General features: G+C 41.1%; 2 protein-coding genes across 8 annotated transcripts in view; one reads left to right on the forward strand and one right to left on the reverse strand.

Annotated features, from left to right (window-relative positions):
• The window catches only part of LOC106082890 (uncharacterized), a 105,609-nt gene extending 98,082 nt beyond the window's left edge, over positions 1–7,527 (forward strand). For both annotated transcript variants that reach the window (XM_013245633.2, XM_013245632.2), the window contains 2 exons: positions 124–547; positions 6,509–7,527. In XM_013245633.2, coding sequence (XP_013101087.2) covers positions 125–547; positions 6,509–6,700 — 615 coding nt within the window. In that variant the 5' untranslated portion in view covers position 124 and the 3' untranslated portion in view covers positions 6,701–7,527. The remainder of the gene's footprint in view (positions 1–123; positions 548–6,508) is intronic.
• A 5,992-nt stretch (positions 7,528–13,519) lies between these two features.
• LOC106082887 (E3 ubiquitin-protein ligase UBR1) overlaps positions 13,520–23,795 on the reverse strand; it is a 110,281-nt gene continuing 100,005 nt past the window's right edge. For all 6 annotated transcript variants that reach the window (XM_059368235.1, XM_013245628.2, XM_013245626.2 and 3 more), the window contains 4 exons: positions 22,366–22,494; positions 21,734–22,261; positions 20,832–21,672; positions 13,520–15,230 (listed from right to left, as the gene is read on the reverse strand). In XM_059368235.1, the coding sequence (XP_059224218.1) occupies positions 14,014–15,230; positions 20,832–21,672; positions 21,734–22,261; positions 22,366–22,494 (2,715 nt within the window). In that variant the 3' untranslated portion in view covers positions 13,520–14,013. The remainder of the gene's footprint in view (positions 15,231–20,831; positions 21,673–21,733; positions 22,262–22,365; positions 22,495–23,795) is intronic.

A 23,795-nucleotide genomic window follows, 5' to 3' on the forward strand; every position in this document is an offset into this window, starting at 1 on the left:
CAAATTTTGTTTGTTTTTCATTTCATGGTTGTTGTTTATCGAAACAGACATCACAAACCTTCTCGCTCAAATCGATTACATTACTAATAGTGATTTTTTTTTGTATTGGCTATTTCTTTGCAGCATGGTACTACAAAATCACAACACAATTCAAACACGCTCTGTAACATTGACCAGCTCGAATCGTACAACCGGCACAACCGCTTCAACATCGTCAACTAGCAGTGCGGATGATTCATTGTCATCGCCAGCAACGACCACATACAGAATGAAACAACAACGACCAATTATTGATCTCTTGGTGGCCATGATTGCCGTGCCCATCTTGATCTTGTGCGCCCTGCAATTGGAGAAGAATCTGCACGATATGGGCAGTAGTCCCGAGAGTAGATGGCTGGTCTTTGCCTTGGGCATTGGTATGCTAATTGTTAGTGTAATCATATGCGGATATGTAACACATCGCATGGGCGTATGCATATGGGCCGGACCCATTGATGAGACGGGCAATCGAGTGGGAAGCTCCAGTGGAAGTCGAGGTGTAACACATGTAAGTATGACAAAACAGGTTTTAAGAAAAATCTTAATTTTTTAATGGCACATGTACGCATGTGCATTTTGAGGTGGACAGGTGTTTATAATGATGAAAAAAGTTGGGTGATTTGCATTATGATTTTAAAAATTCGCCTTAAATTGAATTCAAATTGAATGGTGGAAAAATTTTACAAATATTTAATAAAATTTGTTTTTATTTATTTATTAATGAAACTAAACTTATAGTGAATATAAGAATACTATAAAGAAAAGCATTTGCAACCAGGGGCCATCGGTAGAGACCCCCTGGTTTACCGCCTGCGGGGTAAATACCCAATGCTTGGGTATTTATTGGGTAAATACCCAATAAATAGCATGTATGGGTATTAATTAACTTAACTAACCGATTTCGATGAAATTAAGCACAATGAGTTCTGGTAGACCCCTACCCATTTCTGTGAAGTGTACTCCAGCATTTGACGGGCATGGGTATAGAGGTCTACAAGAGGTCACTGTGCCAGTTTTCATCGAAATTGGGTAAAAAATTTACCTTTTTAAAACCCTATACCCAGGCGGCCGGTCTATAGGGTAGCTATATCCAAATAAAGTCCAATCTGAACCACACTTCACAGAAATGGGTAGGGGTCTCGGACCATATTTAGATATAGCTGTCATATAGACCGATCTCCCGATATAGTGTATTGCGCTTATAAAATGAGCATTTCTCATCCGATTACGATAAAATTTGGCACATTGACTTCTGGTGGACTCCTTCCCATTCCTGTTAAATGTGGTCCAGATCGGGCCATATTTGGATAAAGCTGCCATATGGACCGATCTTCCTATAAAGAGTATTGAACCCATAAGAGGAGCATTTTTTATCCGATTTCGATGAAATTTGGCACAGTGAGTTTCGATACCCTCTTATATTTTTTACTGAATATCGTCCAGATCAGACCATATTTGGATATAGCTGCCATATAGACCGATTTCTCCAAAAAGAGTCATCGGCGGCCATAATTACATCAACTTGAGTATATAATACTGCAGAGACAGTCGCACATCTTAACAAAAATAAGGCGGTTTGGGATAAGCTGTGGCACACAAATCACAGCACCGCCCCCTGTAGACCGGTTAAGAACTTAGATAAGCAAAGTGACAAACCACGACCGCTTGGTCGTCCACAGAATAACAGATTGGTTTAACAAATGATTTCAAAAGGCCTGTCAATATGGCGAAAGCTCTTATTTAAAGATTTTTTGAAAAATGAAACACTTGTTGACCAATTTTTACGATTTTCTTACGGTGGTACAAAAACTTTGGCTTCTGCAGCCTTAAAAGTCGAACCGATTAAAAGGTATATATATGGGAACTTTACTTAAATCTGGTTCGATTTTGATGTAGTGCAACGTCAAATAAAACATCTCCTGCAAAATGTTGTAAGGATGGGACCAAAATTGTAACTACTGCAAATTCAAATTTTGCCCATGAACTTTCCAGTACGGAACAGGGGCAAACTTCTCACATATCAATGAGTGCAGTTCGATTCAAGTTTAAGCTCAATGATAAGGGGCCTCCTTTTTATAGCCGAGTCCGAACGACGTGCCGCAGTGCCGCAGTGCGATACCTCTTTGGAGAGAAGTTTTACATGGCATGGTACCTCACAAATGTTGCCAGCATTGGGAGGGGGAAAACCACCGCTAACAATTTTTTCTGATGGTCTCGCCAGGAATCGAACCCAGGCGTTCGGCGTCATAGGCGGACATGCTAACCTCTTTGCTACGGTGGCCTCCTACTACAGCTTTAAAAGGACATATAGGATGAAGGATATATATGTTAGCTATATATAAATCTGATGCGATTCTGATGAAATTTTTCACACATACTAGTACGTCAAAAAAGCACCACCCTAATCCCGCAGCGATCGATCCTATGGACCGGAACGAGCTAAATTTGAAACAGTGAGTAGTTTAAAGCTTCCCGACAACTGACTCAAATTAGTTCAGATCGGACTATATTTTTAGTTATAGCTACCATATAGACCGATCTACCGATAAAGGGTCTAAAGACCATAAACGCTTTGTTTATTCCCCGATTTCGCTGAAATTTAAAGCAGTGAGTTATTCTAAGCCTCCCGACATTTGACCTAAATATGGTTCAGATTGGACTATATTTAAATATAGCTGTCATATAGACTGATCTCCTAATAAAGGGTCTGAAGCCCATAAAAGCTTTATTTTTTTACCGATTTCGCTGAATTTTGGAATAGTACGCAGGTTTTAAGGTCCCGATAAAGGGTCTGAAGCCCATAAAAACTTAATTTTTTAACCGATTTCGCTAATATTTTAAACAGTGAGTTATTTTTAGCCTCCTGACACACGACCGAAATATGGTTCAGATTGGATAAAGGGTCGATAAAGGGTCTGAAGTCCATAAAAGCTTCATTTTTTAACCGATTTCGGTAAAATTTGAACCAGTGAGTTATTTTTAGCCTCCTGACCCACGACCTAAATATGGTTCAGATCGGACTATATCGGCCGATCTGCCGATAAGGGGTCTAAAGACAATAAAAGCTTTATTTTTTACCCAATTTCGCTGGAACTTGAAACAGTGAGTAGGTTAAGACCTCCCAACATCCGACCAAAATATGGTTCTGATCGGACTTTATTTAGATATAGCTACCATATAGACCGATCTCCCAATAGAGGGTCTGAACACAGTAAAAGCTTTATTTATTACCCGATTTCGCTGAAATTTGAAACAGTGAGTTTTTTGAGACTCGCGATATCCGACCTTAATATGTTTCAGATCGGGTTATAATTGGATATATCTGTCCAAAAGACCAATATTTGGTTCTACAAAATTGAATAGTGACATATATGTTAGACCACTCAATGTCCGTGCCGAATTTGGGTGTTTAAGTTATCCAATTTTCACCGGATTGTGACGAAATGGGGTTTACATATACCCGAGGTGGTGGGTATCCAAAGTTCGGCCCGGCCGAACTTAATGACTTTTTACTTGTTATACCCTTCACCATAGGATGGGAGTATACTAATTTCGTCATTCTGTTTGTAACTACTCGAAATATTCGTCTGAGACCCCATAAAGTATTGGGTTGCTCAAAAAGTAATTGCGGATTTTTTAAAAGAAAGTAAATGCATTTTTAATAAAACTTATAATGAATTTTAATCAAATATACTTTTTTTACACTTTTTTTCTAAAGCAAGCTAAAAGTAACAGCTGATAACTGACAGAAGAAAGAATGCAATTACAGAGTCACAAGCTGTGAAAAAATTTGTCAACGCCGACTATATGAAAAATCCGCAATTACTTTTTGGGCAACCCAATATATATATTCTTGATCATCGCGACATTTTATGTCGATCTAGCCATGTCCGTCCGTCTGTCTGTCGAAAGCACGCTAACTTTCGAAAGAGTGAAGCTAAAATGGGCTATATCGGTCCATGTTTTGATATAGCTGCTATACAAAACGATCTTGGGTCTTAACTTCTTGAGCCACTAGAGGGCGGAATTCTTATCCGATTGGAATGAAATTTTGCACGACGTGCTTTGTTACGATATCCAACAACTGTGCCAAGTATGGATCAAATCGTTCCATAACCTGATATAGCTGTCATATAAACCGATCTTGGGTCTTGACTTCTTGAGCCTCTAGAGGGCGCAATTCTTATCCGATTGGAATGACGTGTTTTGTTATGATACCCAAAAACTCTGCCAATCATGGATCAAATCGGTCCATAACCTGATATAGCTGCCATATATACCGATCTTGGGTCTTGATTTCTTAAGCCTCTAGAGTGTGTAATTCTTATCCGATTGGAATGAAATCTTGCACGACGTGTTTTGTTGTGATATCCAACAATTGTGTCAAGTATGGTTCAAATGGGTTCATAACTTGATATAGCTGTCATATAAACCGATCTTGGGTCTTGGTTTCTTGAGCCACTAGAGGGCGCAATTCTTATCCGATTGGAATGAAATTTTGCACGACGTGTTTTGTTATGATATCCAACAACTGTGCCATGTATGGTTCAAATCAGTCTATAACCTGATATAGCTGTCATATAAACCGATCTTGGGTCTTGACTTCTTGAGCCACTAGAGGGCGCAATTCTTATCCGATTTGGCTGAAATTTGGCATGACGTATTTTATTCTTACTTTCAACAACTGTGCCAAATAAGGTTCCAATCGCTTCATAACCTGATATAGCTCTCATGTAAATCGATCTGGGATCTTGACTTCTTGAGCCTCTAGAGTGCGTAGTTCTTATCCGATTTGAATGAATTTTTGCACGAAGTGTTTTGTTATGATATCCACCAATTGTGCCAAGTATGGTTCAAATCGGTCTATAACCTGATATAGCTGTCATATAAACAGATCTGGGGACTTGACTTCTTGAGCTTCTAGAGGGCGCAATTCTTATCCGACTGGAATGAAATTTTGCATAACGTGTTTTGTTATGATATCCAACAACTGTGCCATGTATGGTTCAAATGGGTCTATAACCTGATATTGCTGTCATATAAACCGATCTGGGATCTTGACTTCTTGGGCCTCTAGAAGGCGTAATAATTATCCAATTTGGCTGAAATTTGGAATAACGGCTTTTCCCCTAACCTTCAACTTACGTACCAAATATGGTTCGAATCGGTCTATAGCCTGATACAGCTGCCATATAAACCGATCTCCTACTATACTTTACTTCTTGAGCCTCTAGAGGGCCTAATTCCCATTTGATTTAGCTGACATTTGGCATGACGTGTTTTGTTATCCAACATCCCACAACTGTACTAAGTATGGTTCAAATCGGTCCATAACCTGATATAGCTGTCATATAAACGGATCTGGGATATTGACTTCTTGAGCCTCTAGATGTCGAAATTATTATCCGATTTGGCTTAAATTACAACGGTTTCTCCCGTGGCCTTCAACATACGTGTCAAATATGGTCTGAATCGGTCTGTAGCCTGAAACAGCACAACAGAGATACTGCGCAAAGAACTTGACAAATGCGATCCATGGTGGAGGGTATATAAGATTCGGCCCGGCCGAACTTTGCACGCTTTTACTTGTTTTTAATTAGTTTAGGTTAGGCTAGAGTGATGGTCTATTTTGTGAAAGATATCACCATGCCTTTAAAAATTATAAATTTTTTTACTGAGAGACAGGCAATAGAAAACAAATTCCCCCCTCTTACGGTGCTTGGTGGCATCTGATTGTTGCTATAGAACAGTGATGTACACACACTTTCTCTATCGATAAGGCCAAACTGTGTTTGTGTGAGTATCATCAAACATCAACTGGATTAAAATAGCTTTGAAATAGAGTCAGCTGAACGAAGCTAAACGAAATTGTTTACACTGTACGTGTGATGTTTTTTTTTTTTTTTTTGATTTATTTGAATTTATGTACGGATGTGTATGCTGCCATCTATGCTTTATAATCTGGGCTAAATTATAGCCAAGGCAAGCTTTGGCTGTCCATCTTTTTATTTAAACAATGTAGACCTTTTGTTTTCTAAGCCCAGTGAGTGGTGGCGTATGATCATTTCTAATAAAATATACTCATACGCCAATGTGGGCTATTAATTTCTAACCCACATTGGCGTATGAGTATATTTTTTTAGAAAAATAATGATCATACGCCACTACGCACTGGGCTTAGAAAACAATGATGTAAAGTAGTTAAAAAATAATTTACGCTGTATGTATAAACATTAATTTTTAAATTTTCTTTATTCAATTAAATTGTAAAGATTTTAATTTAAAGACTATTAACATTCAACTTTGATGTTTTTCATAGTTTTGTTATTTTAACCGATTATTGTTTAGCTATAATACAAGTCGTTTTTTTATAAAAATAGAAAATCAGAAAAACAATATTTTGAATATCTTTTAACTTTTAATAATTTTCTTCTTCTTCCTTTTTCTCTTTTTTTTAATCCCCCCATAGATTAATTCCCAAAATGACATTCTACGAATTGTAGACTCACTGCCTCCTAGCTATGATAGTGTGGTCAAATTCGATATTCCACCACCGCCCTATGACTGCCTAGTAATCGATATGGAACAATCCAAAGATGAACAGGATTCCCCAGATAAGGCGAATACAAGCACGGCCGAAACATCAGTTGTCCATATGTAAAATATCTACACGGAATCCTTACAATCCCCTGGGAGAGAGAATTGAAAAGAGATTGAAATAATTTTGAGTTTTGTCATTTTTCAAATACGAAAAAAAATAAGCCAAAATATTTCATTACCAACCAGCCAACATAGATGTTATAACACACACACACACACACAAAAACAAAATCATGTAAATAGAAGATGCATTTTTGTAATTGGCTAGATATGCATATCAAAGACGTGATTGAGTGAAGTTTTGTTAGCAATATGGGAAAAGTAATCAATCGTTAAATGTCCCACATGATTGTAGACTTTTGCTTGGAAAGAAAATAGACAACAAAAAAACAGAGTGTAGTATTTTATGTAAAACGAATGTGTTTATTAGGATTTTAATTTAAGTGCAAATTTTCTTTCCATTTTCTTTAGAAGACAAAAAAGATTTGTAGTTTTTTGTAACCATTGCATACAAATCTTTAGGTCTTTTTAAGGCAAGACAGCATTAGGCATAAAAAAATACACCCACGCACACACACACACACCAATTCATCTAGTCCAAAAATCCACTACTTAAATAATTTATATAAATAATTGTTCATGTATATACATACACACCACTGCTAAAGCAATAGCACACATGCACATACTAAACCAGTTACATGCATAGGGCATATAGCTGCTGCTGCTTATATAAATACATATACATTGTACATATCTATATATAAATGATTATAGATTAGTTTTGTATTTCGCTTTATGTAGATAGTAAATTTATTTAATTTTAATAAATTATATGTGTAATTTTCCATACCGAGGTATTCCTAGTAGATAGCACTGTATAAGAATTCTTAAAATTTATACAAACTTCTTAAGTTGTAAATACGAAAGCGATAAGGTTTTATAAGAAATAAATAAAAATAATAAAAATTTTATTAATTTTTTGAAAAAAAAACTAATTCTTTTTATTCAACGGCTGTAACGGTTGGTGAGGAAAGCAAAGCATACAGGAAACGAGGTTCTAATAGGGTGCGATGAGGACTCTCACCACATTTCATGGGGTAGTACCAACACTAATAAGCGGATTCAAGCTCTGGCAGAGTTAATGAATACTAACGACCTAATAACACTTAATATTGGTAACACCACTACCTTTGTTAATAGGATTAGGGAGGAGGTATTAGATGTGACGATATGTTCCAAAAAATCTTATCGATGGGGTTCAGGATTGGAGGGTCTTCATGGAACACTCTTCCTCTGACCATCGCTACATTTGCTTTTGACGGACCACTCTGCCCATTTTCCAGACATTGGGTGCTACAAGTCAGGTTTAAGGCAGTTATGAGGTACCCGACTCCAGTTTGATCCAGATCAATGCCTTGGATGACTTGGAGCCACGGAAGACATTCGTAACTTCGCCCACGGTTAATTGCGATGGCTGTCCATTGGCTTGGAGACCACAAATACGACGAAAGACTCTCTCGTAGGCTTGTCTCTTTCGGGATGTTCAACAAATTGACGATTGAACAACCTGGCGCATCTCTTCCGGTTAGTCACAGTTACGCCGCCAAAAGTGAGTGAGGTTCCGTAATCCCGTCCGTCTATCGGGATTCGATAATGACTTATAAGTAGTCCACAGCTTGTCTAAACCGGTAGCTAAGTTACATTGCTCCAAGTGTTCCAACCACAAATTCGTTGAATACCCTGTTTATTTCCAGATTTAGCTCGCTGATACTGGGTTAAGTGGGGTCACGCTCGTCTGCGAGTACTAATGCCCGCGCCGGAAAAATGGGCTGCACTTGGGATATTCGACAGGCCAAACATGGGATAAAGCGATCGGTTGCTGCTTTCAAAATGTCTCGGAATTTCTTCTCGGCAACTAGCACATTTGAGGGAGATGTCAGCTCACTAAAGCGGCGATTGGTGTACTCTCTGAAGCCGACCCAATCGGCCTTCTTCTGATTACTAAACGTCCTGCGCTAAGAGGTTATGAAGTCGGGTGGTCGGTCGATGGCGAGAATTATGGGGAGGTGGTCTGATCCTAAAGAAATGACGGCATGCCAGAATACGTCACTCAGGTGATCAGGGGATGCAATGGAAATGTCTGGCGAGCTGCTGCACCTCCTCGTAATTATTCACCTTGGTAAACGTGGAGCCTTCAATCTTCACTGCCAAAGCCATGCCCCGCTGGTCATTACCTAGGGGAGTAAAAAGACTCCTAGAACTAGACGATTATGGCCAGAAAGTAGCCCACTTATATCGGGCTTGTACGTTCGGCCATTAAATGGGCCACAACAATCAACCGGCGGTATGAACACATTGTTTAGCTCTGGCTCGGCAGTACCAGACATGAGTGCTATCCCCCTACACTCCATGTTGGGATCACTAGAGCCAGGCGCAGGCTAGATGGGTCTATACTACACGGAATGGTGTATCACGAAGGCCAAACCCCACCTCCATTTCTTAAGCTATCCACATTGTATCCGTGACAATTGTGCAGGGTGTTCCTTTAGTCAGCCTGGATCGCTGCAACCAAAATGCTATTCCGACTCGTAAAATTCACTATCTCGACGATCTTGCATCGCAGATCATTGCATTTCAATTGCAAGACAGATACACTTCCCGGCACTGGCCCAGAAATATTGGGGCTGGGGTGCTGCTGTTGCGTATATTGCCGCACGGGAGAGGTGGGGGGGTCACATAGTCCGACAGCAAGGACGCAGAAGGCGATGACGACTACGTTTGTGACCCACTGCTGTCGATGTTCACACAGCACCTTCCAACATATTCAGTATGACTATACTCCCATAGTTACGTAAGGTCGGAACAGGATTATAATGTACCCACTCCATGCATTTGTTATACCTTACCGACACCGACCAATGATGAAGGCGGTTCTGGCAAACCAAATAGGACCAGGGTTCGGGGAACCTTTCAATCGCGGCAAGGACAAGAAGCGTGCGGAGAAGGCATTCCGGGATGTGACTTTCCGATGACGAAAAAAGGACGATCGTGTACTCTGAGGCGGCAGTCCTTGCTGATGAGGATTTCATCGGGTCAGTTCGGTGCATACAATCGGCTGCCATTGGATTGCTCCTCACATGTCACAGCAATTTGCGACAAATTCAAAAGTAGAAACAAAGTCCTCAAGTCACTTGACTGCAGCATCTCAAAGCTGAAAAAGAAACCTTGTTGGCCACATACAAAGTAATTGGTGGTAAGTTATGCAGCTCCAGTGTGGTCGCGTCAGCTATGTCACACGTGGTGGCATAATATTCAGATCTCTCAGAATGCCGCCCTTCGAACTGCGATGGGCTGTCTCTTCAGTTCTCATGGCGTCCACCTCCTTCAGGAGACAAAGATCCTACCCCTGCGAAGACATAACTAAATGCTGCCTAAACAATACCTTTTGGCCTGTAATCGTAGAGACCATCCAATTCGTCGTATTGTGGATAGGTATCCACCGCCCAGGAGCCTTATCGTAGATCTACATGATCCAAAGCGTAATCAGCTCTACAAGAGAGAACCAATAGATCTAGCGGCATATCAAACGGGTCCAGACAACATTCATGCAGACACGGAAGCAGATGCGGTAAATAACTACCGAATGTAGTTCTTGGAGAACGACCGCCTCCCATTGCTCCTCAAAACCTACAAAGCAAGAATTGATGCTGATGTGCAGGATGTATGCCCTGATTGTGGCCAGGGATCACACAACACACGCCACCCGTTTTAACTGCCTAGCCAGGCACACTCGATTCAGACCCAGATCCATCTTCGTCGCAGAGTTCCTGGATCTGGACACTCAACAGAATCAAGCAGACGAAAGATAAAACACAAAAATCTGCTACAACACCAACAACAATTTACCCCATCGTCGAGTTCGGGAGATTAGACTCAATGATGTCATTGAACAGAATGTTCGACCGTGTCAAATAGTTTTGACAAGTCGAGAGCCACAAGCAGAGCATATTCATTAGGCCGTTTCGCATTGAGACCGCGGCTAACATATGTGGTGATACCTGTGAGTGCTATTGTAGCGCTGTGCATTTTACGGAATTCGTTGTTGTTGTTGTTGTAGCAGTGTGTTGTACACTGAGGCGGCAGCCCTTGCCGATGGACAGCTCCATCGGGTCAATCCGGTACGTACAACCGGCTGCCATGGGATTGACGGAATTCGTGTTGATGATCCGCTAGGATCAGGGACTACCTCTGGCCTTAAGATAGATCTCTACATGATCTAGGGCGTGAGGTTCAGCGCTACAAGAAATTGCCTCTAGAACAAGCGGCATATCAAGCGGATCTAGACACGGTAGCAGATGCGGTAAGTAGCTACCGGGTGAATGTGGTTCTTAACAAACGACTGCCTGCCATTGCTCCTAAAGAATTTGACCTTCCCCGGCAAACCAGAGTGGTTCTGGCTCAATTACATTCGGGCAGATGCAGCCGCCTCAACTCCTACAGAGCAAGGATTGATGCCGACGTGTAGGATGTATGTCGCGATTATGATCAGGGACCACACAATACACGTCACCTGTTTAACTGCTCAGCCTAACCCACTCTACTCAGACCCAGATCCCTCTGGAAGCACCCCACCTAAGTCGCAGAGTTCCTGCATCTGAACACTCAACGGAATCAAGCAGACGAAAGATAAAACACAAAAATCTGCTACAACACCAACAACAATTTACCCCTTCGTCGAGTTCGGGAGATTAGACTCAATGATGTCATTGAACAGAATAGTCGACCGTGTCAAATAGTTTTGACAAGTCGAGAGCCACGAGAAGAGCATGTTCATTAGGCCGTTTCGCATTCAGACCGCGGTTAATATGTGTAGTGATACCTGTGAGTGCTATTGTAGAGCTGTGCATTTTAAGATAGATCTCTACATGATCTAGGGCGTGAGGTTCAGCGCTACAAGAGAGAATCTCTAGATCAAGTGGCATACCTTGCGGATCTAGACACGGTAGCAGAAGCGGTAAATAGCTACCGGGTGAATGTGGTTCTTAGAGAACGACTGCCTGCCATTGCTCCTGAAGAATTTGACCTCCCCCGGCAAACCAGAGTGGTTCTGGCTCAATTACATTCGGGCAGATGCAGCCGCCTCAACTCCTACAGGGCAAGGATTTATGTTGGGGTATAGGATGTACGTCCCGATTTTGACCAGGGATCACCCAGCCAGATACACTCGACTCAGACCCAGATCTCTCTGGGTGCACCCCATCTTAGTCGCAGAGTTCCTGAATATGGACACCCAACAGAGTCAAGCAGACGAAAGATAGAACACAACACACAGCCACAACAAAAACGAGCTCAGCTCAGCGCCTCAAGTGTCTTTGTGACCGGGGACAATACAGCGATTATCCTGTATGACTCTCCTTGGGCCGCAGGTTTAGCCGGCTTTGGAAAAGGGACCACTCCAACTACCTTTCACATATCTTAAATCACCAGAATGCAATGCAAATTTTGCCCATGAACATTCCACTAAGGAACAGGGGCAAACTTCTCACATATCAATGTGTGCAGTCCGATTCAAATTTAAGATCAATGATAAGGGGCCTCCTTTTTATAGCCGACTCCGAACGGCGTGTCGCAATGCAACACCTATTTGGAGAGAAGTTTTACATGGCATAGTACCTCACAAATGTTGCCAGCATTAGGAGGGGAAAACCACCGCTGCAAATGTTTTCTGATGGTCTCGCCGGGATTCGAACCCAGGCGTTCAGCATCATAAGCGGACATGCTAACCTCTGCGCTACGGTGGCCTCCCAGAGTGTATGTTGCTGATAGCTCCAACAATACAAAGCAATGAAGACCCCCTAACTAAAAGTGGATAACTTAAAGTCTAGAAGTAGTTCCTCAATTCATGTTTCGATAGTTTCTATGCATGGGACATTTTCAAAAGAAAAAAAGAAACACATTAGCTTTTTTTATAATTTTTATCAAACAAACATTTTTATTTAAGTTTCTTTGTTTATGAGATTATAATGATTTCTGTTGTTTTGTGTGTGTGTGTGTGTTTTTCTTTTTCTGGTTTTTATTTCCGTTGTTGTAAATTACATTTAATATTAAAATTAAAATAAACAAAAACAATAGTAATGTAGTACGCGTAATAATATTACAGAATAGTTTTCTTTTATTTCAAATAAATTAATTTTTTAGTTTTCTTCTTCAGGTGGACAAATCAACCCCTAACTTTTCAAAAAAAAAAACTTGAATGGAAGGAAGAATGAGCATAAAAAAACTACAAGTATAAGGCTGGCTTTCAAACAGCAAAGAGGGAGTGATAAACTCAAGCTAAAAAAAACTGGGAAAAACAAATAATTTTGTAATAGACTTAAAACAGCATGATTTTAGGAAGCGAAAATATCCTTAGAAAAAAATTTAACAACTAAGTCTGCTACGAAGTATTACAAAAACAAGTAAACCAATTTTTGTGTATATGTTTGTTAATTTATTCATGAGTGAAAACTTAACAAGAATGCGAAAGAGGATAAAATAATAATAATAAAAAATATACATTAAATTTTATGAGAAATTTTGAAACTTAGAAATATTTATAAACTTCATGTCGTTATTTTTGTGTTTTCTGGTTGTTTGTTTGGTTGGTCCCTCCACTGTGGAAAGGAACCGCCCCATATTTCCATATTCTAGTTAAAGATCTAAAGCTTTCAATGTAAATCAATTAAGGATAGAAAATTTTTATACTGAAATTTAGCATAAAAGCCTAAGAGAAAACAAAAACAAGCGCAATCAAACCACACTACTTGTGTAATGGCCGCAGCAGTGCTGCTTTTCTTTTGTCAAAGTTAAAATAATTCTCTATTTTCTTGTTTCTCTGTTTTTGTTTTTTTTTTCTAATCTTTACTTTGTGTGAGTGTGTTGAGTTTAATACATTCATTACGAGTGTTGTGTTTTCATTTATGAGAGTATGAGAGTGAGAGAGAGAGAGATAGAGAAAGGAGGGCTTTGTTTAATTTGTTTGTAAACCTCCTCCTTCTTTTTCTTCTTCTTCATACAGCATATCCCTAGCCTGGAGGAGGTGAATTAACATAGATATTGCATTAGCTTTCGTTTCGTTTTGTTGTTGTTATCTATTTTTGTTTATTTGTTTTTTTTTTAATTTAAATCACATTAACTGCTGTTGTTGTTGTTTTGTTTGTTTAGTATATACTCTATGTTGTTATTGTTGTTGTTGTTGTTGGTTTTTACTTCCGTTTTGTTTTTGTTTGTTTTGCATAGGTGCGACGACATTTAATTAATTTAATAATTATTAATAATAGTATTATAATAATGATGATTTGACTTTGACTTGCAGCGCAACTGCAACTGCAACTACATGTGATGCCACTGTGTGGTTATGGCCGACGAGTGATCATTCAGACGCGCTATCTCCTCATGCAGCCCATGGGCCAACCATGTCAGATGTATTTTACTATAGCGGGCTGGACACAAACGCAGGGGATTGCCACGCCTTAGGCCTTGATCCGTCTCGCCATAGTCATCCAGATAGGGGGGCTGCACAAAGCATCCCTTATTCTTGCCCAAATACACAATCTGGCAATCTCGTATACGCAGGAAGGGTGCTATTTCCGCTCCACAGAAATACGCATGATAGGTGCAGGCACCCACATTGCGGCTATCCAAATCGGGCTGGCAGCAATACGATTGGGCACACAAGATCTCCCCACACATCAGACACATGGTGGGGGTCTTCATCTCCTCGCGCTCATTGTTGGGACAACTAAAGTCCGAGACACTGTTGATGAGATCACTATAGTCCTCGGGCAGATTGACGAGTTGCGGCACGGTACGATTGCAGGGCATTATCACCAGGGGATCATCGGTCATTTTGATTTTTGTGGTCACCACATCCAAGTTGGTTATATCATGATGCGAGGCAAACATTTCCATAATTGTGGCATAGGGGGTGGCATTGTCGAAGTACGACTCCAGTTGGCTGTTGAGGCCCAGATATTTACACATATTCTCAAAGGTATCACTTTCGCTGGTGGCCAGACTATCGGGGAATTCCACATCGGTGACAAAGTGGAAGAAGAGACAGGAACAACGCAGGAATTCACGCATTTCCATTTTGACATGATCCAGCAGGGCTGTCACCAACTGCGGGCTTAACAATTCGGGTTTAGGTTCGGCAATTGTTGACTGTTGCTGCTGTTGTTGTTGTGTGACATCTGTCATGCCGGCATCGATATCATCGCTTGCCGCAGACTCTGCTGCAACTGTTGTTGATTGCTCTTCCTGCGAGCTCTCTTTACTAACTGACTTCTTTGGCTGCTGTGTCTGCGCCGCCGCCGCCGCCGCTGCCATCTTAGCCTTTTGCCTGGCCTGTATGTTGTATTTGTTAAAGAATATCGAAATATTTTCCAATTGTTTATCACTAAGCGCCACATAATCTTCTTCCTCAATGTCCATTAGGCCTTCGGCTGTCTGCTCAAACAGAACTATGGATTTTACAACATTGGCCAATAGGAAAACTTGTAGCGTATAAAAGTCCATTAAGCTGCCATTGGCAACAACCGAAGCTCCTCCTGTGGCGTAAAGAAAATAGAATTGGGAAAAAAGTGGTTTGTTGAAAATTAATTCGTTGTGGGGAGGCAGATATGCATCTTAACAACTAATAATCCTTAGACTAGGTGGTTATGTGTGATTGAGGTAATGTGTGTGTGTGTGCGTCTGTTTGAATAGTAGATCCTTCCTGGTTATTTGCTTTTCTATCTTCCAACTATTGTTATGCTGTGGGTAATACTAGAATTTGAACTTTTTTCTTGAAATCTGGGTTTTTGCTCTCTACGCTCCAACTATTGATGAGTGTAATGCTTGAATGTGAACGTTTTTGCTTGTCTTGGACTGTTCTATACTGCAACATCAATGATCCTCCAATGCTATCCACTTTCATAACACCAAAATAATACTTGAATTTTTAATTTTAAAATTTTAATTCTTGTCACGTTTGATGGACTTTTGGAACTGACTTTTGGAACTTCCTTTTGGCTTTCTTCCAATAATATATTCTTTGAATGCTATCCGTCTCCATAACACTAAAGTTAAAATTTGATTTTTAAAATTTTTTTCAAGAATAGCTTTAAAACTTAGATCACTTATTACACTCGACTATCTTATCCTCTAGGTGGCGCTATGTTCCTTAACTATGATACACAGGTAAACAAACAACAAATTTCAAAGATGATTGCATTTGCCCTTTTGTTTTTTTTTCGCGTAACCAACACGCATGGTGTTGGTTATGCAGTGCATTGCGTTGGCAATTAGGAAAGTTAAGGTTTGGAGGGGGAAAGAGAGAGTAATGTTTATTGATATTCCTCTTAAATTTCTGAACGTCAATGTCGGTGGGAAAGACATTTCCGGGAAGTCGATTCCACATACGAATGGTTCAGACGAAAAATGAATTTTCTCGGTAATGCATGGTTCCGTCGACTGGCTAATCAATTACAAACGGGTGTGAGTTCCTGGCAAGTCTTGTATTCCTGGTGAACATCCTAACGTCAGGGATAAGAAGACGAATATCCCTGGAACACACGCCATAAAAATATCGATAGAGCAATACAACGCTACCCACATTCCGACTATGTTCAAGGGAAGCAATAGAGTTGGATACTATACTGTCCCCAATCAACACCATCGCTCTCCGTTGAACCCGATGAAGTAGCTCCAAGGATGATTTTGGAGCTCCTGCCCATATATGAGAGTTATATTCCATCTTCGGCCTGATGTATATAGTATAGATATTGAGAAAATCAGAAGAGGTGACATATTTCTTGCACTGCTTAAGAAAGCCCAAACACTTGAATGCTTCTTTCGACACTTCGAATACGTGTTTTAACCAACGGACACCATATTGTATCCTCATGCCCAGAACATCAAGAGCATCTGACTGCCGTCGATAGATATCGACGATTGAAGTGGGCCAGTGAATCGTTTGTGAGACAAGAAACAGCACTGCGTCTTCTGTGCGTTAAAGTCTACTCTGTTTATTCTACCCCACTCGGAAATGGCCAACAAATCCTGGGAGAGCGTCTCATCCATAATGCGCCCTTTGTCCACAATTTCTTGAGGACTAAGCCTATAGTCAAATAAATATGAATGACACAGACTACTGTCTGACACTACTGTTGACACATGGTACACGCAAACCGGGAAGACCAAAAACGCCAATCCCATGGCAGCCGGTTGTACGTACCGGATTGACCCGATGGATTCCTTCATCGGCAAGGGCTGCTGCCTCAGTGCATAACACACTGCTACAACAACAACAACAACAACCAAAAACCCGATGGAAAGATCAAGTGGTGGGAGACAACTCGAAACTTGGTGTCAGAGATTTTTTGGAACGCTATTCTACATTCGGCTAGTGAAACAAATGTTCTGTCATAGCCAATTAAAGTAAAGTAGCACCACAGCCCCAATATTACCGGGAAGTGTATCTTTCTTGCGAGGCAAGGTCGCCGAGATAGTGAATTTCATGAGTCGGAAGAACGTATTGGTTGCAGAGATCCAGGAGACAAAGCTGGCCCACACCTGCAGCCTGAACAGTTGTCACGGATACAATGTGCTAAACGATCCTTAGCTTAAGGAATGGAGGTGGGGGATTGGTCTTCGTCATACACCATTCCCTGTAGTATAGACCCATCTTGCCTGCGCCTGGCGCTAGTGATCCCAACATGGAGGGATTGGAGATAGCAGTCAGGTCTGGTACTGCCGAGATAGACCTATACAACGTGTGGCAAAAAGTAATTGCGGATTTTTTAAAAGAAAGTAAAAGCATTTTTTTTAAAGCTTAGAATGAACTTTAATCAAATATACTTTTTTACACTTTTTTTCTAAAGCAAGCTAAAAGTAACAGCTGATAACTGACAGATGAAAGAATGCAATTACAGAGTCACAAGCTGTGAAAAAATTTGTCAACGCCGACTATATGAAAAATCCGCAATTACTTTTTGGGCAACTCAATAGTTGTGACCCAGTTAATGACCAAGCGTACAAGCTCGACTTAAGTGGGCTACTGTCTGGTCATAATCGTCTGATTCTAGGAGACATAAATGCGCATCACGTTTCATAGCTTTGAGAGTGCAGAATGAAGGCTACACGTTTTGCACAGTGAATGAGGATGGCCCCACAAGGATTACGTGGAGGTGTAGCAGTTCGCTAGACATTTTCATTGCATCCCCTGATCTCCTAAGTGCCGTATCCAAGCCGTCATTTCTTCGGGATCAGACCACTGCCCCATAATTCCCACCATTGACCGATCACCAAACTTTATAACCTCTGAGCACCGGCGTTTATCAATCAGAAGAAGGCCATGTGGGACGGTTTCAGAGCGTACACCAATCGCCGCTTCAGTGAACCGATACCCCCCTCGAATGTGCTAGTCGCCGAGAGAAAGTTCTAAAACAGCATTAACGCAGCAGCTGCTCGCTTTATACCAGCCGATCGAATGACTCAAGTGCGGCCCAATTTCTTGACGCAGGATCGCTACCTCCACATACCACTGTGGCTACAACAACAACATTCAGATTTGCTCCGCTCTTCATACTATGACGCACAGTGTTGACTCTTAGTGTATTCGTTGGACAAAAATAGTTGCACCGAGGTATATTTGAGTGTAATATAGAAATAAGTGCAGTATGGTCCAAATCGGTCTACCATAGTATGGTCCAAATCGGTCTATAAGGTGATATAGCTCCCATATAAACCGATTTAAAATCTTGAGCCTACAGAGAGTGCAATTATTAAACGATTTGACTGCAATTTTGCACAATGACTACTGCTATGATTCTCAAAAACTGCGCCTAGTAGGGTCCAAATCGGTATATAATCTGGTATAGCTGCCATATAAACCAATCTCTTGATTTTAATTCTTATACCTATAGTCCCAGGTAGGCCCTTTTTAGATCCACTTTGCTGAAAATTTCAATTTTGCAAAAAAAAATTAAATTTTTGGAAAAAACTATGTAGCATTCATTTGTTAAAAAAAAAAAAACTTCGTACGATAACATCGAATAGTTGAAGGGGGACCTCAAATATAATTTTTTTGTATACCCTCCACAAGTCATCCTTCTTGAGCCACTAGATGGCGCCATTCTTATCCAATTAAGCTGAAATTTTGCAAGAGGTGTTTTTTATGATTTCCAAAAACTATGCGAGATATGATTTAAATCGGTCCATAACTTCATATAGCTGTCATCTGGGATCTTGGCTTCTTGAGTCTCTAGAGGGCGCAATTCTTATCCGATTTGTCTGAAATTTTACATGGTCTCCAACATTCGATTCAATTATGGTTTGGATCGCACCATAGCTTGATATATCTCTACTAGCATAGCAATTCCTTTCTTTTATCCTTTGAATACAGGGAAAAGAACTCGACAAATGCGAACCATGGTGGAGGGTATATAAAATTCGTTCTGGCCGAACTTAAATCTTTTTATTTGAAGGATTTTTTAAAAGTAAAAATAGTAAAAAATTTCAAAAACAATTTTCATTTTCGATTTTACCATTTTTTCCACCAGGGCAACACTGTGCTGGTCTGTCTCCTCAGTTCTTTTGTGAACCAACTCCATCAGGAGACAAAGATCTTACCCGTACGACGAAGAACTAATTGCATGCTATCTAAGCAATACCTTCTGGGCTTTCATCGCAGGGACCATCCAAATCATCATTTTGTGGATAGGTGTCCAACGCCCAGAAGCCTTAAGGTGGATGATCATGGATCAACATGGTTACCGGGTGATGGATACCTAGGTTCATCGTTATTAAGGAAAAATTCTAGCTCAAGCGGCATATCAAGTAGGTGCAGACACGGTAGCAGATGCGGTGAATATCTACCGGGTAAATGTGGACTTTGGAGAACGACCACCACCCTTTGCACTTAATAAAAATAACCTCCCACGGCAAACCAGATTAGTTCTGGCTCAATTACAATCCGGCAGATGCCGTCTGCCGTCTAAACTCCTACATAGCAAACAAAATGTTCTATTCGTGGATTCGGTTCTAAAAAGTCATCGATCTGTCTGTCCCAAATCTTCAATACCTTTTGGGCTGTCATCGCAGAGACCATTCAAATCAGCATCTTGTGGATAGATATCCACCGCCCAGAAGCCTTTAGCAAGATCTGCATGATCTAGAGCATGAGGTTCAGCGCTACAAGAGAGAACCTCTAGATCAAGCGGCATATCAAACGATTCTAGACAGCATCCATGCAGACATGGTAGCAGATGCGGTAAATTGCTACCGGGTGAATGTGGTGCTTGGAGAACGACGGCCTAAAATTGCATCTGAAGAAATTGACCACCTCCAGAGTAGTTCTGGCTCAATTACGATCCGGCAGATGCAGCCATCTCAACTCTTACAGAGCAAGAATTGATGGCGACGTGCATGATATATGTACCGATTGAGACCAGGAACCACACGATATACGTCACCTGTTTAACTGCCTAGCCAGACCCACTCGTCTCGGACACAGATCCCTCTGGACGCACCCCATCGCAGAGTTCCTGAATCTGGACACTCAACAAAATCAAGCAGACGAAACAGAGAACACAACAAACTGCTACAACAACAACAACAAGGGGGCTCAGTCTAGATCTGGATATTCAACATAACCCAGCCTTACGAAAGGTAGAACACAAAACACTGCTACAACAACAAAAATGTGGTCGAAGGGTTAACCGGACTGCTTCAATAAAATGTTGACAAAACATTCTATTCGAGGATTATATTCTCAAAAGTCATCGATCTGTTCTTTCTGTAGTGTTACCATAGACCTATGTTTGTGTATCTGATTTTCAAACCAACAAAACAAAATTTTCAAAAAGTTGGAAAAATTCAAAAATGGTTCAAATTGCCTTCCTTCAAATATGGCATTTAATTTGGGTTGATTGTGGTTTGGTTCAACCTGTGGCTAGGCTTGAAAAAAGCAAATAATATTCAAATGTTGTATTAAAACTAACAAAAGAACCTACGAAGTTCCATACACGTTTATGCCAATTCTAGTTACTAATGTCATGATGTGCTCCCTAAAAATCTTTCTATCATCTTTCCAGTATCGCCAGCGAAGTAATGTAATCAGCATGCAGTGCTTAGTCTAAAAAAATATTAATTAAAATTGTTGTACTTACGGACACGTGCGAAGAGGATATTCGGTACCATCATAATTGTGGATACCATTTTGCTGAAGCAGTTCCATTCCAACACTGAATCGCCATTATGTTTGAACACCACATTCAAGAGTTCGGCCACAGGTTTGATTAAGCTCTTAACATCGGTTTGTGTCAAATTACCACTGTACAGACAACAAGCCCGTATTAGGCCACTCAAACAACTCTGGTGACGTATGGACATTTCATCCTTCAAGGGTTTACCCACAGATCGCAGATACACTTCCAAAGCTTGCACTGTGTACACACAAGTGTGCCACATATTCAGCAGACCTTCGTCCTCGTTGCGTTTCAGTGATTTCATGTAGTGTTGTACGAAATTAATCCAACTAACTGGCAATTCACCACGCTGTGTTGGCTGGGCCATTTTTTCAAATTGTTTGGGATCTATGGGTATGTGGGCCTCTTTGAGAGTGGGCAGCCATTCGGGCAAATGGAAACTCCATAGGTCGGGATCTTCGGTCAATATGAGATTATTAAGTTTATCACTAAACACACGAATGCCTTCGATCCACAAATCAATGGGGAACATTTCGTCGCCGGCATGGAATACATTTGGTACCGAATACTTGGAGAGCGGAGGCGTTAGAGGCAGCACAGTATTGCTGAGACAACGGCAATAGGGGCACTGAAACTCGGTGCTCGGTGATGAGGGGAAAACTTGCAAGGGATGACGTCTGGGTCGTCTGATTTCCTTGGACTCCTCATTGTTGTAGTATTCCTGCCAGCAGTTGACATGCATGACATGGCCACAACTGCTGGTGTGTACGGAGTAAGCGTAATTGGACTCTGGTTTGAGAACCTGTAGAAGAGCAAAACATGTTGTACAATAAAGTTAAGTACATGAACCCAAACACACTTACCTTGGACTTTTGCACAAAGGCCGAGTAGACCAAAGTGGGACCATCTTTGCTAACCACTGCCTCTTCAAAACACAATATACACTTATATTTCTCCTCTTCGGGTTGTTGCAGCCTTCGTTCCACACCCAAACAAGCGGTGGAATTATAGGCCACTGCCCCTTCTAGATTTTCATCTTGCCATTCCATGGCCGTACCGGCATTGGCATCACTGGCCACATCATTGGCACTGGCAAACATTTCCGCATTGGAGGTCATGAACTTATTTTGAGCTGATTGCATTTGTGCCAGAATCTTGGCACGCCGCTCAGCCGCTAAACGTGCCCTCTCCTCTTTCTCACGTTTCTCCTGCTCGGCTGAGGTTAATGTTGTTGCAGCAATATCACCGCTGCCATTATCATCATGCGCCGACGATGTTGGTTCAAGATCATCGCTTTGCATGCGTTCGAGACCTTCGGCTGTTGTTTGTTTGGCTTGTAAATCTTTGAATTTTTTAATTGTCCATAAAATGAAATCGCGATGAGCTTCAACCTGTTGACGATAGTGAATGTTCACGTAGATAAGGCTTTTGTAAGGGCACACAGCTATGGCATTTTGAATGAAATCGAGATTGCAATGGATGAATGAAAACTTACCCTGGCACTACGTGACAACTCTTCTAGCTTTGGCAAAAGTTTGTATCTATGGGCCCACTGATAAAACGACAAGAAGGGATAGTTGTTGGATTCCTCTTCTTGCAAGCCATAACCAATGAGGAATAGAATCTGAAAATTAGGAATGCAAATTGAAAATTAACTTTCATATAAAAAAATAGGCTTTACTCTATGTACGAACCAAGTCGCTGTCAATATTTTAATTTATTTATTTTCGCTCCTGGGTTCGCATCCTGACGATATGTAAAAAAAATTTCCCTCCTAGGTTAAGTTAGACTTAAGTGACAGTATGTCATCAGTCTCACTTAGATGTTTTCGTTCATTGTGTATCTGGGTTCGCATCCTAACGACATTTGATGTTCTATAGTCTCTTCTTCTTGACTTGTCTTGGCGAACACAATGACCGAGACGACAAGTCTAGGTTAGGTCGCATAGTTTTGGAATGCTTACCGCCCCCTTGTCCTTTGCGTCTGATCCCAAAAACTTAGCTTACATGTCGCTAGAAGCATACCCACAGATTCCTGTATCCCTGGAATGTGCAGGGTAGTTCCTACTATCGAAAGCTCATCCGCTTTACAATTCCCTGGGATATCTCTGTGGACCAGCACCCAGAACAGGTGAATTTTAAACTATTCAGCCATGTCGTTGAGAGATATGCGATAGTCGAGGTCGGTTTTTGTGTTCAGGAAACGATCTCCAGGGATTTTATGGCTGCCTGGTTGTCTGATAAGATATTTATGCCAACCGTCGTAATGACATTATATCTTAGCCATTCCACCACTTCCTTAGTTGCAGGCATCTCCGCTTGATACAGACTGCAGTGGTCAGGTGACCTTTTCGATATGACCAGTTCTAGATCTTTAGAGTACCCCCCAAAGCCCACCTGGTCGTCTAGTTTGGAACCATCCGTATAGAAGTCTATGTAACTTCTTTTACCAGGGATATCGTAGTTCCAATCGATTCTATCAGGAATAGTGGTACAGTACTATTTAACAAAAAGCGGCCCAGGTAGAGTGTAATGCACACTGCTTGGAACATCGGATATTGTATCAAGGATAACGCAGTGTCCGTAGACGCCACATGACCAAAGAGAAAGCTCCCTTAGCCTCACGGCAGTGGTTGTAGCATTTTTTCTAGCCACAATGTCCAGAGGCATTAAATGTAGCATCAAATTCAGTGCATCCGATGGTGTCGTCCTCAGAGCGGCTGTGATGCACAAACAAGCCATCCTTTGGAACCGGTTGAGTATTAAACAGTAAGTGGACTTTTGAAGCGCCGTCCACCAGACCACAACACCATATAGCATTAAAGGTCTAACAACTGCAGTATATACCCAATGCATGACGCGCGGTCTAAATCTCCAACATTTGCCAATGGCTTTCTTGCAGGTGTATAGGGCAAGAGTTGCCTTT

This window comes from Stomoxys calcitrans, chromosome 4 (genome assembly GCF_963082655.1).
Source record: "Stomoxys calcitrans chromosome 4, idStoCalc2.1, whole genome shotgun sequence".
Taxonomy (NCBI): domain Eukaryota; kingdom Metazoa; phylum Arthropoda; class Insecta; order Diptera; family Muscidae; genus Stomoxys; species Stomoxys calcitrans.